At 35.0% G+C, this 16,678-nt stretch overlaps 1 protein-coding gene across 3 annotated transcripts in view; it reads right to left on the reverse strand.

The window, feature by feature from the left end:
- The window catches only part of LOC123510341, a 38,066-nt gene extending 26,529 nt beyond the window's left edge, over window positions 1–11,537 (reverse strand). For 2 of the 3 annotated variants that reach the window (XM_045265427.1, XM_045265419.1), the window contains exons 1-3: window positions 11,320–11,537; window positions 10,220–10,385; window positions 7,012–7,193 (exon numbers count right to left, since the gene is read on the reverse strand). In XM_045265427.1, coding sequence (XP_045121362.1) covers window positions 7,012–7,193; window positions 10,220–10,260 — 223 coding nt within the window. In that variant the 5' untranslated portion in view covers window positions 10,261–10,385; window positions 11,320–11,537. Of the gene's footprint in view, window positions 1–6,454; window positions 6,642–7,011; window positions 7,194–9,022; window positions 9,175–10,219; window positions 10,386–11,319 lie in introns of those variants that run through there. The other variant, XR_006676476.1, reaches the window with a different exon arrangement.
- Window positions 11,538–16,678: the final 5,141 nt, after the last annotated feature.

Consider the following 16,678-nt stretch of genomic DNA (forward strand, 5'->3'; position numbering starts at 1 on the left):
AATTTTGTACCTTCGTTCCTGTCAACCCTGAACTCTCCTGAACGCTTTCCTAATCACCTCTTACCTGCCTCACCTCACCTGTACTCACCTGTACTCACTAAGGTATACAATTTCTACCTGTAATTTGTCGTATTTATTATTTTTTTACCTATTTTTCTTAATGTATAAAAGTTTATTGAATTTCGTGCATTTTGAGTTTTTTTTTATTTTATTTTTGTGTTTGGGTTGTTGTAAGGTGTGTGTGTGTGTGTGTGTGTGTGTGTGTGTGTGTGTGTGTGTGTGTGTGTGCCCCTCATGGAACCCTGCCAGATTAATCCCTTTCTTGTGCACACCACCACCACCACCACCACCACCACCACCACCACCACCACCACCATAACAACAAACCACAACCACTACTACTACCACTTTCCCCCACATCACTTCCTCCCCTACCCTCAGCCATTCCCTGCCCCCTGTTCACCCGTTCACCCCTTCCCCTATTCCCACGAGTACCACCACCCCCTCTCCTCCGCCCCCCCAAACCAGTTAAAGGGCTGAAGATAAACAAACCCACACGTGATCAAATGCCCTGACAACAACAACAACAACAACAACAACAACAACAACAACAACAACAATAATGAGAAGGTGAACGTGAAGGAATTTGAAAAGGAAGAAGGAAGGAAGGAAGGAAGGAAGGAAGGACTACCACAATCACCACCAACACACTACAACAACAACAACAACAACAACAACAATTATGGCTACAACAATATGAGAGAGAGAGAGAGAGAGAGAGAGAGAGAGAGAGAGAGAATTTGAAGACGACGAAAGGAAAACAATAAAGAAGAAAAATGAATGAAGGAAGGAATGAATGAAGGAAGGAAGGAAGAGAGGCAAAGTGGAAGGTAAGAAATGAAGGAAGGAAGGAAGGAAGGAAGGAAGGAAGGATGATGAAAGAAGGAAGGAAATTTTTGGTCATTATTGCAATTTCCTTCCTAGAATCATAATATCCTTTTTCCTTCAACCTCTCGAATCTGTAGTGGTAGGATAGCCACACAGACAGCCTCGTTAGACATAGTAAGGCTGTTGCTGTCTGTTCTTTCCTTTGTATTCCTTTGTGTTCCTCCTCCTTCTCTTTCTCTTATTCCTTCTCATCTTTCTACTATTCCTTTTCCTTTCCTCCTCCTCCTCTTCCTTCTCCTACTTATCCTTCTCCTCCTCTTTCTATTTTTCCTCCTCGTCCTTCTATTCCTTCCTCACATCCTCTTCCTCCTCCTCCTCCTCCTCCTCCTCCTCCTCCTCATCCTTCTGTTTCTCCTTCATCTTCTCCTCCTCCTCCTCCACCTCCTCCTCTTTAAAATGAAGAAAAAGATAAAAACGAAGAAAAAAAACACACGAAACAAACTAAAAACTAACAAAAGATGAAAAAAGGAACAATGAAACACACACACACACACACACACACACACACACACACACACACACACACGAAAAGGTAAATCAAAATGATGAAAAAGGACAAAAACAAAACAGGGTTGCCAACTAAACTCTCTCCCACGCCCTTAGAGACAATACCACGCCTTGCCTACACGTGGAAGGGGAAGGAAGACGAGGAGGGGAGAGGATGGGAGGGAAGTTGAAGGGGTCATGGGGAGAGGATGCGAGTCGAGGGGAGGTAGAGGGAAGGGGAGTCGAGGGAAGGGGTCGAGGGGAGAGGGGGGCGTAAGGGGTCGGTCATTTGAGGGGTAAGGAGGGGAGAGGAGCAAAAACTGGGGAAACAACACTTCACTATAATTCGCATTCCTTGTGTGTGTGTGTGTGTGTGTGTGTGTGTGTGTGTGTGTGTGTGTGAAGAGAGGGAGGGAAGGGTTGGGGAAGGAGACGGGAGGGGGAGGGGAAGGATGAGGTGAAGGGGTGAGGGTAGAGGGTGATGGGAGTGGTTTAAATGTACAATGAGAGGAGGCGGATGTAAACACACACACACACACACACACACACACACACACACACACACACACACACACACACACACACACACACACACACACACGCACTCTAGCCAAACCAACATATAAAGTAACAAATTCAACCACATCATAATTCACCATTAGTAATATTTGTACCTGATTCAGTGAAGGTACCTTGTCTAGTTATTAGCTTCAGCAATGCACGACCAAACACTCACCAGTTACAGAGATTACAAAAAAGATTACAAAAAGGTGACGAAGGTTACTAAAAGGTTAAAAAAAAGTGACAAAGATTACAGAGATTACAAAAAAGATAAGGAAGATTAGAAATAAGTTTAAAAAAGATTACAAAAAGATAAGAAAGATTAGAAAAAGATTACAAAGATATGAAATAAGTTTTAAAAAGATTACAAAAAGATAAGAAAGATTACAAAAAGGTTTTAAAAGTTACAAAAAGGATTACAAAAAGATACGAAAGATTAGAAAAAGATTACAAAAAAGATTGAGATTAAAAAAGTTTTAAATAGACATTACAAAAAGATTAGAAGATTACAAAAAGGTTTAAAAAGTTACAAAAATAAGTTAGGTGAAAAAAGTTAAATATTACAAAAAGGTTACAAAAAAGTCAAGTTACAAAAAATACAAAGATTACAAAAAGATTTCAAGGATTACAAAAAAAATACAAAAGTTTAAAAGAGTTACAAAAAATCTACACATGTTAGGAAGGTTACATGAATTACATAAAGGTTACAAAAACTTACAAAAAAGGTTACATTATTACATTTTTTGGGTAATTAAACGTTTCATGTGTTTAAGAAAAAGTTTGACCTAAAAATGTAAAAAGTAACTTAACCTAACTCTGACCTAACCTCACCTGACCTCACCTGACTTGACCTAACCTAACCTAACCTAACCTAACCAAACCTAACCTAACCTAACCCAACCTAACCTAACCCAACCTAACCTAACCTAACCTAACCTAACCTAACCTAACCTAACTTAACTTAACCTAAATTAATCCTGGCTTAATCTAATAAGGAAAGGAAAGAAGGAAGGAAAGAAGGAAGGAAACGAAGGAAGGAAAATTAAAAAGAAGGAAAATTATAAAGGAAAATTAATAACATTTAGGAAATTAAGGAAAAGGATGGAAAGGAAGGAAGGAAATGAAGGAAATTTAAGGAAAGGATGGAAATGAAAGAAAGAAGGAAGAAAAAATGAATGAAAGGGAAGAAAGGTAGGAAAATGTAGGATATGGAAGAAAAATAAAAGAAACGAAGGAAAATGAATGAAGGAAAGAAAATGAAAGAATGGAAGGAAAGAAAGAAAAGGATGAAAAAATGAAGGAAGAAGTTTGATTCTCTCCTATCTTCCTCCTATTTTCCTCTCTCCTATTTTTTTCTCCTTTTTATCTACTACTACTACTACTACTACTACTACTACTACTGCTGCCTATAAATCACACACACACACACACACACACACACACACCGCGTAGTGTAGTGGTTAGCACGCTCGACTCACACTCGAGAGAGTCCGGGTTCGAATCCCGGAGGCGGTGAGTCAAATGGGCTTGGGTGTTAATGTGTGTGGTGTGTTCACGTAGCAGTAAATAGGTACGGGGTGTAACTGGAGGGGTTGTGGCCTCACTGTCCCGGTGTGTGGAGTGTGTTGTGGTCTCAGTCCTACCCGAAGATCGGTCTATGAGTTCTGAGCTCGCTCCGTAATGGGGAAGACTGGCTGGGTGACCAGCAGGCGACCGAGGTGAATTACACACACACACACACACACACACAGACTTGCCCAACCAGAAATTTAAAAACCCCCTCTTGCTACACACACACACACACACACACACACACGGTAACAGGGGACTGGCAACACCTCAGAACCAGTATCAAACCAGTTCTGTTCACTCTAAGAAACAAAAATTGTGAGCAAACTGGTTCTACGAAGCGTGTGTGTGTGTGTGTGTGTGTGTGTGTGTGTTTAAAAGGAATGAGAGTTATGATTGATAGAATTCATGTATAAGATAGGTGTGTGTTTCAGTGTTTGATCTGGTGCAGTCTCTGACGAGACAGCCAGACGTTACCCTACGGAACGAGCTCAGAGCTCATTATTTCCGATCTTCGGATAGGCCTGAGACCAGGCACACACCACACACCGGGACAACAAGGTCACAACTCCTCGATTCACATCCCGTACCTACTCACTGCTAGGTGAACACCACCTACACGTCAAAGGAGACACACCCAAATATCTCCACCCGGCCGGGGAATCGAACCCCGGTTCCTCTGGCTTGTGAAGCCAGCGCTCTAACCACTGAGCTACCGAGTGTGTGTGTGTGTGTGTGTGTTTATCTCTCTCTGTCTGTCTGTCTGTCTGTCTGTCTGTCTGTCTCTCTTCACTTTCTTAAACGAAAAATGAAAAGAAAAGAAAAAAATGAAAGAAAAGAAAGAGAGAGAGAGAGAGAGAGAGAGAGAGAGAGAGAGAGAGAGAGAGAGAGAGAGAGAGAGAGAGAGAGAGAGAGAGAGAGGTCATTGGTTCTGTCACACACACACACACAAGGTCACGCCCCCCACTGTCCCCTCCTCCCCTTAAAAATAAAGACAAGGTTACATAGTGGAATTTTCTCTCCCCCCCTCCTCCTCCTTTCTTCCACCCCTTTGCCACGCCCCTTCCAAACCCCCTTCCTCTTGCCACGCCTCTGCCTCTCTCTTACACGTGGTTCTTCACTAGGAGGAGGAGGAGGAGGAGGAGGAGGATGTGTGATTCTTTGCTTCTCTAGGTTCTCTCTCTCTCTCTCTCTCTCTCTCTCTCTCTCTCTCTCTCTCTCTCTGCATCAATATTTTTCTTTTTGATTTTCTTTTTTTCGTGTTTTTATTTTAGTTTAGCATTTTTTTAAGACAGACAGACAGACAGACAGACAGACAGACAGACAGACACAGACAGACAGACACACATAAATAGATAGTAAGGCGTTCACAAAACATTTATTTTTATCTTGGCATTTAAAACACACACACACACACACACACACACACACACACACTAATAACCTTCGAAGGCCACGTGTATATATTCCCCTTGACAACACACACACACACACACACACACACACACACACACACACACACACACACACACAGCTGATTTTTAAATGTCTATAACCTTTACTCCCACGTGTGTGTGTGTGTGTGTGTGTGTGTGTGTGTGTGTGTGTGTGCTATAATTTTTCTTCTTCTTTCTCTTCCTTCTCTTCTTTCTTCTTTGTCTTCCTCTCTGCAAATACCACCACCACCACCACCACCACCACCAACAACAACAACAACAACAACAGCAACAGTTACCATGGTGAGATAAAGCCATTACTTCAAATAGCACAATTATAATTAGATTTAATAAAGACCTTGTGGGAAGCTATTTAATTACTGGAGAGAGAGAGAGAGAGAGAGAGAGAGAGAGAGAGAGAGAGAGAGAGAGACTTCTTTTTCTGTGTGCCATTATTGTCTTTAAAAGGAAAGAAAATAGAAAAGATTAAAGAAAAGGAGAGTGAAAGAAGAAGGATGATAAAAATATGAATAAGAAGAAAAGGAAGAAAAAAATGAAAAGAAAACAAAATAGAAAAAAAAAAAAAAAATGAAGAAACGAACAAAAAAAAAAAAAAAGAAAAAAAAAAGAAAATACAATAAGAAAAATAACAAGAACAAGATCAGGATGTACAAATTTCCTCATAGAAAACGAGAATAAACACGCAAACCAGCATAGTGTCCACTGCAAAACTCTCCATTGTGTAACAGAAAACGTTATATTTTAAGGTTCACTTATAAAAACAAACGAACACAGATTGTTTCACTTTCGCTAAAGTTTGACACAACACATGCATACGGTTATACATACATGTTTCGATGGCATTCTAAGACAGTTTGGCATATTGTGAAGGCATTTTGAGATGACTTGGCATGGTTTGAGGGCATTTTTAAGAGAATATGGCATATTTTGAGGGCATTTTGAGTTTGACATGGTTTGAGGGCGTTTTATAATTTTGAGACTGCTTGGCATATTTTTAAGGCATTGTGAGACAGCTTGGCATGTTTTGAGGCATCTTGAGAGAGTTTGGCATGTTTTGATGGCATTTTAAGATATTTTTTCTTACATTATGGCCTATAGCGCCTATAGGTCTACTTAAAGAGTATGTGGAAGCGCTGTCCATCTTCTACCCATTAGCGGCGGAGACCATTTTATTTCCAGTGGTGAGCATAGCAGGGCCCATATCACCACCCAAAGGGTGGTGACACCTCCACCTGGAACATCCTGGTGACTTGTAGCTAACTTTAAACCACTCCACAAATGGCAAAGCTTCAAGGCGTCACGTGGTGGGATTCGAACCTACGCGTGGACGTCTGCCCGATCCCACCACCACCACCACCACCTTATCCACTACGCCACAGTTTGACATACTAACACGTATACATACATACATACGTACATACAGCAACACTCACCAATTCTAGGATACCGTTAGTCTCTCAGTGAGGTCCTTCTTATCCTACACATCCTTCAATCCTACGTCACCAGCAAGCAGTTCAGGGTCCTCCTCCTCTTCCTCTTCCTCTTTCCACCTCGCCACACCCCCGCCAGCCCCGTCAGCGTGGTCTGCGGGGCGTGGCTCAGCCGAAGAATGAATCTGATCTATAATGAAATGATAGTTACACACACACACAGAGAGAGAGAGAGAGAGAGAGAGAGAGAGAGAGAGAGAGAGAGAGAGAGAGAGAGAGAGAGAGAGAGAGAGAGAGAGAGAGAGAGAGAGAAAATGGGTGAAGGGGGGTGTATGGGACAACTCAAACAAACAAAACAACACAACTAATGTTACAACTACAGCTAACTCAAAACAACATAACTACAATTACAACTCAAAATAAAACTACAACAAAAATAACAACCACAACTACAAGCACAACAACTCAAACAACAACCACAACACAAAACCACAACAAACCAACAAACTACAACCACAACCACCACCACCACCAACACAACCCTGCAGTGCTTGCCTTACCAGTGGCAGCTCCCACGGGCCTGGCGGGAGGTGCCTGTTGGGTCGCAGCAGCCACAGCGCCACCAGGAGACACAGCAGCACCACCACTAGGCACCACACGCTGTTCACCCCGGTCCCCCACAGCACCACCTCCTTCCGCCACAACAGCACGGGGGACGCCTGTTGCAGCATTGACACAGCTTCTGGAGGGGAGGAGGGGGGGGGGGTTAGTGGGAGTTAGAGTAATGTGTTTTGATTTTTCATTTTATTTATTTATTTTTATTTATTTTTCTAAGGAAGGACAACAAATCCTTCCCCCAGAAACGGCCCACTTCATTGCCAGTTCCCATAACCCCTTCAGTACCATGACGCGTTTCCATATTCATTCTGGTGACTATTTGGTGATTTTCTACAGCTTCAGAAACTCATGTGGGGGATTAAAATAGTGAAGATTCTGGATATTAATCTTCTGAACTCCACAGACCCTTCCTAATATCAATAAAATGGTCTAATCGTACACAAATCTCAAGGTAAAAATGTGTCTTAGTACTGAAGAGGTTAAAATAGTAAGAACTGTGGCCATTAATCTTCTTCCCTCCATAGAACCTTGCAAATGTCAGTAAAATAGTCTAATGGTACACAAATCTCAAGGTAAAAATGTGTCCCAGTACTGAAGGGGTTAAAAAACAATAGAATCTGGGATAAATGTCTTGAAACTTAATGTATGGTAAGGAAATGCTTTAGGTAATACTATATAGTGGCTTAAGTTAGGTTAGGTTAGGTTAGTGATGGGGAGTGGGAGAGAGAGACGGGAAAAACCTTGGGGAGAGAAGTAGGTAATGGGTGTTTCTGGTACGTGGTAATGGTAGTAATGGAAAAATCAATAAAGTAATAAATGGAAGGAAAAGGAGATGCATAGAGAGACATAAGAGTGTGTTTCAAGATAGCTAAACCAGACACTAAAGAACGATCGAGTTGTCCAAAAGTGTGGGATAAATGTCTTGGAACCTAATGTACGGTAGGGGAATGCTTTTGGGTGTCATTATGTAGTGGGTTAGGTTAGGTTAGGTCAGGTTAGTGGAGGGGAGGAGGAGGAGGAGGAGAAGGAAAAGGAGGAGGAGGAGAAAAAGAAGAAAAAAAAAAAGAGGAAGAAAAAGAAGAATAAGAAAGAAAAAGAAAGAAAAAGAAAAGATAAAAAAATAGTAATGGAAAAAGGCACTGGGAAAGAAGAGTAATGGGTGCATATGGTGGTAATGGATACGTTAATAAAGTAATGAATCGGAAGGGAAGAGATACGGTGAAAGAGAAATGTGTGTTTCAAGACAGCTAAACTGGACATTAACCCCTTCAGCACCAGGACACGTTTTCACATCTATTCTGGTGACTACTTAGTGACTTCACACACCTTCAGAAACTCATGTGGGGGTTAAAATAGTGAAGACTTCTTAAAAACGCTCTGCTCTCTCACCACAACTGTTTTCCAATGCTACAAAGATGATTAGCCGAGTTTTCAAGAGTTTTTTCTGTCAATAATGTAGAAATAGTGTTAATCTGTCATTAGAACCATTGTAATGTCCTTAAAATCTCATGTAAGTTCTTAAAAACACTTTGCTCTCTCACCACTGACTGTTTTCCAAGGCCACAAAGATGATCAAGCTGGTTCACAAGCGCTTCTCTCTCGTTAGTAATGAAGAAATAGTGTTCGTGTGTCATTACAACCACTGAAATCTCCTTAAAAACTCGTGTACTTTCTGAAGCACGTCAATATTCTAAAACGTTTTGCTCTTACCACGAATGATTTCCAAGACCACAAAGATGATTAGCCACGGATGATGGTAACTTGTGTTTAATGAGCAAGGGGTATATACACAGTTTGGTCTCTCTCTCTCTCTCTCTCTCTCTCTCTCTGCTTCGTTCGACTAACAAGTCCTGTCTCACTTTGATTTGAAACACTCAAGGCGACAAAAAGCAACAAAACAATCAAAATAAGCACTAAAGTAACTACAATACCACCACCACCACCACCACCCACCTGAGTAGTCGCGGCAGGTGTGGGGAAGGTGTGGCCACAGTGCAGGTGTGTGTGAGAATTCCAACACTGTTACAGGCAGCTTCCTCTCCTGCCACCACCAACACACGCACTTCCCTGGTGTGTGTGTGTGTGTTGTGTTTTATCCTCTAGTGTTTGCACAATTAACTAAACACGCCACATTTTTACTATAACCATTGAATAAACTTACTTAACCTAACCTAACCTAACTTAAATGCACTAGAAACACGCATTGCCGGTCCTAACTCACCTCAACACCTTATTAACACACAGGTAATGGTTGGAGGGGGCGGTGGTGTGCGGCAACCCCTCCTAACAATACACACACAGAGAAGAGACAATACCACCACAAAGGACAGGTGAGATGGAAAGAATGACAAACCCTTTACCTGACCACTAAACATTATGAAACCTACCTGCTCGCTCTCTCTCTCTCTCTCTCTCTCTCTCTCTCTCTCTCTCTCTCTCTCTCTCTGTTTTCTCAGCAGAAATCTCTCTGGTTTTCTCTCTCTATGAATAGTATTGAAATCTCTCTCTCATCTCTCTCTCTCTCTCTCTCTCTCTCTTTCCAAGGCCATAGAGAGGAATAGTCAAGTTTTCAAGAGTGTTTCTCCTATGAAAATTATAGGAATCTTGCTTATCATTCATTAAAATCATAGAAAATATACTTAAAAGTCGCCCTCTCTTTCACTATGACTGTTTCCCAAGGCCACAGAGATGAATAGGCTGGTTTTTCAAGTGTGTTTCTTCTGTTGATAGTGTAAAAATCTTGTTTATCTGTCATTAGAATCGTTAAAACATCACTAAAACTCATTTTCTCTATCACCACGTCTGATTTCCAAGGACACAGAAATCATGACGAACAGTGTTTTTATTAGTTATTTTCGGGTATTTCCCCTATCAAGTGTAGAAACCTTGTGAATCTGTCATTACTAGAACCATAAAAACACATTTGAGAACCAGTGTCACTTCAACTGGAGGCCTTTGAAAATAATGGCGGTGCGGTGGGGAAGTCTTTCGAAATAAGGTAGCGAGTTATGTAGTGTCAGTCTCCAGCCCTTCCCTTCCCTTCCCTTCCCGCCTGTGTCGCTGCGTCGGTCTTTCCCAATAGGCATTTGTGACTGGGAGGAATCTTGGCGCCCGTTACGTAGCATCCGAGTCAGAAAATTTATCACTGACCTGTTAGCGCACTCTTGTCCATCATACAGCGGCCTCTTCATTGTATAGCAGGTCACAGGCCACCAAATAGTAGTAGTAGTGGTGGTAGTAGTAGTGGTAGTGGTTCTTGTAACGCTGACTTTGGCTAGGAACTATTGCGGTAGTCAGGATAGGACGTCCGGTAGACCTAAAATAGTAGTAGTAGTAGTAGTAGTACTGGTGGTGGTGGAGGTGGTGGTAATAGCAGTAGTACTAGAGGTAATAATGATAGTGGTAATCGTGTTTGTGACATTACGCACAAGCACAAACAAACACACACACACACACACACACACATTTACCAAACCTTCAACACACCTGCACACATCTCGTAAATACTTAGGAATATTCCATGAACGTCTTAAAAAACTGTTAATTGTGACATATCGCAGAATTGAAGGAGGGACTAAACTATATATTGTCCTGTTCTGCCTCCCTTTAGATATTATACAGAAAACCAAGCATTGAAAGGGGCAACTCAAGTAAACACTGTCTTCAACTACAGTCTTACCACCATTGTCACCGCCTCCTCCTCCTCCTCCATTTCTCCTATTTTTTTCCTCCTTCTCTTCCTCCTATCTACACTGCAATAACAACAATAATAAAAAGCATCAACAACGACAAGAATAGCAGTATGCAATACCAGGCCAGGCCTACCCCCGTTGTCCTACATACTTCACGCCACACAAACACGCACCAGCCCAGGGATGTGACGTCATCAGGTGGACGGTGCTGGCTCAGCTGCCGCCTGCCTGCTGTGTTTAGCTAATATTTGCCACACTCAGCACTGTTTTCCCGCCACTGGTGTCACTAAATGGAGCCACATGACTATGCTTGGCTATCAGCTGTTCAGATACAACTGTCAGTGGCAGGTTTTGGTGTGATGAAGGCTTAAGGGAGGCGGAATGGTGGTGGTGGTGGTGGCGGCGGTCTCCAAACACACACACACACACACTAGCGTCACTTGGCCGTCCACACGGAATTAACACAAGGAACAACACTATCAGAGACACTGTCTAATGCAACAACACATTGTGCAAACTCCACCAGCAGGACAAGTGGTGGCTGGGTGGCTCACTCACCAGTATTGTAGTGTTGATGGCAGTTCTCAGCAGCTCCAGGCCACAGCTGGCACTCTCAGCCAGACACCAAGCTTACACCAGCACTCACAGGCAGCCGCGGCCCGTGTCACCGTCCTGACCAGCGTAAATCCATGTTAAATAAGGCACCAGCAGCACACGGCCACTCTCCTAATACCGTCACTCCTTGTCTCAAACTGGCGCCTTGGCCGCCCGCCGGCCTTCCCACCTCTCCCTCCTCCACTGCGCGCGCTGGCCGAGGCGGGACACAACACAACCACACTCCACTCGCTCCACTTCTAATACACGAATACAATATGAAATATGATCAAGTATAAGCATGTCAAACTAAATCATTTGCCACTATCATCGTAACTCTATGTCAAAAGTAGAAGGAAAAGAGAGAAGCGGTACAGAGAGGAGTAGTTAAACAGTGATGGAGGAGCAGGAAGAGGAGGAGGAGGAGGAGAGAACATTCGAAGGTAGGAATGAGAGAGACAACTGGAAGAAATTCGGAGAAGAAATAGTAATTACAAATCTCTCTCTCTCTCTCTCTCTCTCTCTCTCTCTCTCTCTCTCTCTCTCTCTCTCTGATTATGACAATGTCTGGGAAAATGGCAAGGCAGACATGGCGGTAAATGCGCTGCAGCTTACGGACACTAACTCTGCTACCTATAGATGTTCGGTCTCTCTCCACTAACTTTCTTCATATTCAGTGATTGGCTCATCACAAAAATGTAGACGAATGTATCAACGAATCTCGGCTCCCCTCCACCACCCATGACAACCACGCCTACACTCCCGACTGTCACATGTACGTACGTGTGTTGGCGGACAAACACGCCACGCCAAGCTGGAACACTTTCACTCACTCACACGTCAAACTGGAACACTGACCCTCACTCACTCACTCACACGCAAAGCTGGAACACTCACTCACTCACTCACACGCCAAGCTGGAACACTCCCTTCCTCACTCACAACACTCACTCACTCACTCAGCTGGAACACTCACTCACTCACTCACACAAAAGCTGGAACACTCACTCCTCACTCACTCACTCACTCACTGGAACACTCACTCACTCACTCACTCACAAAGCTGGAACATTCTCAATCACTCACACACGAAGCTGAAACACCTTCCCTCACTCACTCACACCTTTTTTTCTTTTTAGTGTTTTACGGTTGTAGAGGCAAAGTAACAAGATTCCTACAAGACTAACTGGAGAAATGCTCTTTAAATCCCCGATAATAATTTCTGTGGCCTTGGCAAAAAGTTGAGGTATTTCTACAGTTAAGAGTGACAAGATTTCTATAAGATTAACTGGAGAAACACTCTTAAAAACCCGGCAATCATTTCTGTGGCCTTGGCAAAAAATTGAGGTATTTCTACAGTTAAGAATGACAAGATTTCTATAAGATTAACTGGAGAAACGCTCTTAAAAACACCACCAAATCATTTCTATGGCCTTGGCAAAGAGTTGAGATGATTTTACAGTTCAGAGTGACAAGATTTCTATAAGATTAACTGGAGAAACACTCTTAAAAACCCAGCCAATCATTTCTGTGGCCTTAGCAAAAATTTGAGATATTTCTACAGTTAAGAGTGACAAGATTTCTATAAGATTAACTGGAGAAACGCTCTTAAAAACACCACCAAATCATTTCTATGGCCTTGGCAAAGAGTTGAGATGATTTTACAGTTCAGAGTGACAAGAATTCTATAAGATTAAGTGGAGAAACACTCTTAAAAACCCGGCAATCATTTCTGTGGCCTTAGCAAAAAGTTGAGGTATTTCTACAGTTAAGAGTGACAAGATTTCTATAAGACTAACTGGAGAAACACTCTTAAAAACCCCACCAATAATCTCTGTGGCCCTTGAAAAAAGTCGTGGTGAGAGAGTAGTGTTTGTGAATATTGGCCAATGTATCCTTGAGGTCCCATCTGTAAACAAACCCCTCACTGGAGACCCTGCCAGACTGATTGACCTTACAGACACTCAACCACACACAATACTTCAGGCTGTTAACAATGTGAATGTGAACGGAATCTGAGTCATTCTTTTATGTAAGCAAAGGTGGCTGAGATTAATGGAAGGAGTTAAAAAAATAGAAGATAGAAAAAAAGAAAAAAGGCCCACTTAGAACGGCAGTCCCCGTGCAGATCCAAGAGTTAGCTAAAGGAAAGGGATAACTGTCTTAAAACCTCCTTTTTAAATTGACTCTATTGCTTTTATAGTATTGCTGGTTATCATCATCACTATTGCTGTTGTGCTTGTGGTTATAGTGTTGTTAGATTAGATGATATTATGTGTATGTGTGTATGTATGTGTTGTGTTTGTGTTTGTGTTTGTGTTGTGTTGTGTTGTGTTGTGTTGTGTTGTGTTGTGTTGTGTTGTTTGTGTTGTGTTGTGTTGTGTTTGTGTTTGTGTTGTGTTATGTGTTTGTTATATGTGTTGTGTTTTGTTGTGTTGTGTGTTATTTGTGTTTTTTATGTTTATATTATTTATATTTATATTATATTATTTATTTATATTTATATTATTTATATTATATTTATTTATATTATATTATATTATATTATATTATATTATATTATATTTATATTATATTTATATTATATTATATTATATTATTTATATTTATTTATATTATATTATATTATATTATATTTATTATATTATATTATTTTATATTTATATTTATATTATATTTATATTATATTATATTATTTATATTATATTATATTATATTATATTATTTATATTATATTATATTATATTATATTATATATTATATATTATATTATATTATATTTATATTTATATTATTTCATTATATTATATTATATTATATTTCTTCCGTGTTTATTATATTATATTATGTTATATTTATGTTATTATTATTTATATTTATATTTATTTATATTATATTATATTATATTTATTTTTTTTATTTATATTATATTATATATTATTTATATATTATATTATATTATTATATTTTATATTTATATTATATTATATTATATTATATTATATTTATTTTATATTATATTTATTATATTATATTATATTATTTATATTATATTATTTATATTTATATTATATTATTTATATTATATTATATTATATTTATTTTTATTATATATTATATTATATTATTATTATATTATTTTATTTATATTATATTATATTTATATTATTTATTTATTTTATATTATATTATATTATTTATTTATATTTATTATTATATTTATTTATTTATTTATATTTATTTATATTATATTTATTATTATTATTATATTTATATTATTTATTTATATTATATTATATTATTATTTATATTTATATTATATTATATTTATTTATATTTATTATATTATTTATTTATATTATATTTATATTTATTTATATTATATTATTATTTTTATATTATATTATTTTTATTATATTTATATTATATTATTTATATTATTTATATTATTATTATTATATTATATATATTTATTTTATTTATATTTATTATATTATTATTATTATATTATTTATTATTATTTATATTATATTATTTATTTTATTTATATTATTTATTATTTATTTATTTTTATTTTATTATTTATATTTATTATATTATATTTATATTATATTATATTATTATTTTATATTATATTATATTATTATTATATTATATTATATTATTTATATATTATATTATATTTATATTTTATTTATATTTATATTATTTATTATATATATTTATATTATATTATATATTTATATTTATTTATATTTATATTATATTATATTATATTATATTATATTTATATTATATTATATTATATTTATATTATATTATATTTATTTATTATATTATATTATATTTATTTATATTATATTATATTATATTTATATTATTTATTTATTTATATTTATATTATATTATATTATTTTATTTATTTATTTATATTTATATTTATATTTATATTTATATTTATATTATATATATTATATTTATTTATATTATATTATTTTATTTATTTATATTATTTATATTATTTTTATTATTATTATATTTATATTTATATTATATTATATTATATTTATTTTATTATTTATTATTTTATATTATATTATATTATTATTATATATATTTATATTATTTATATTATATTTATATTATATTATATTATATTATTTATATTTTATATTATTATTTATATTATATTATTTATATTATATTATATTATATTATTATTATTTATTATATATTATTTATTATATTATTATATTTATTATTATTTTATTTATATTATATTTATTTATTTATATTATATTATTATATTATATTATATTATTATATTATTATTATTATATTATATTATATTATATTATTATTATATTATATTATATTATATTATATTATTTATTTATTATTATATATTATATTATATTTATTATTATATTATTATTTATTATTATTATTTTATTTATATTATTTATATTATATATTATTATTATATATTATTATTATATTTTATTTATTTATTTATTTATATTTTTATTTTTATATTTTATTTATTTATTTTTATTTTTATTTATTTTATTTTATATATTTATTTTATTATATTTTATTTATTTTATTTTTTTTATTTTATTATATTATATTTATATTATTATTATTATATTATTATTTATTTATATTATTTTTTTATTTTTATTATTTTTATTATTTATTTATTTTATTTATTATTTTTTTTATTTTATTTATTATATTATTATTTATATTATATTATATTATTATATTATTATTTATTATATATTATTATATATTTTTTATTTATTATTTTTTTATTTTTATATTATTTATATTATTATTATTATATTATTATATATTATTATATATTATATATTTATTATTATTTTATATTATTTATTATTATATTATATTATATATTATATTTTATTTATTTATATTATTATATTTATTTATTATATTATTATATTATTATATTATATTATTATATTTTATTATTTATTATTATATTATTATATTATTTTTTATATTATTATTTATTATTTATTTATTATTATTATTATTTTATATTATTTTTATTTATTTTTATTTTATTATTTTATTATTTTATTTTATTTATATTATTTATTTTTTTATTTTTTTATTATTATTTTTTATTATTATTATTATTTTATTATTTTATTATTATTATTTTTATTATTATTATTATATTATTTTTTATTTATTTTTTTTATTTTTTTTATTATATTTTTATTTATTTTATTATTTTATTTTTATTATATTATTTTATTATTTATTTTTATTTTTATTATTATTATTATAT

The sequence above is a fragment of the Portunus trituberculatus genome, chromosome 3 (genome assembly GCF_017591435.1).
Source record: "Portunus trituberculatus isolate SZX2019 chromosome 3, ASM1759143v1, whole genome shotgun sequence".
NCBI classification, from domain to species: Eukaryota; Metazoa; Arthropoda; class Malacostraca; order Decapoda; family Portunidae; genus Portunus; species Portunus trituberculatus.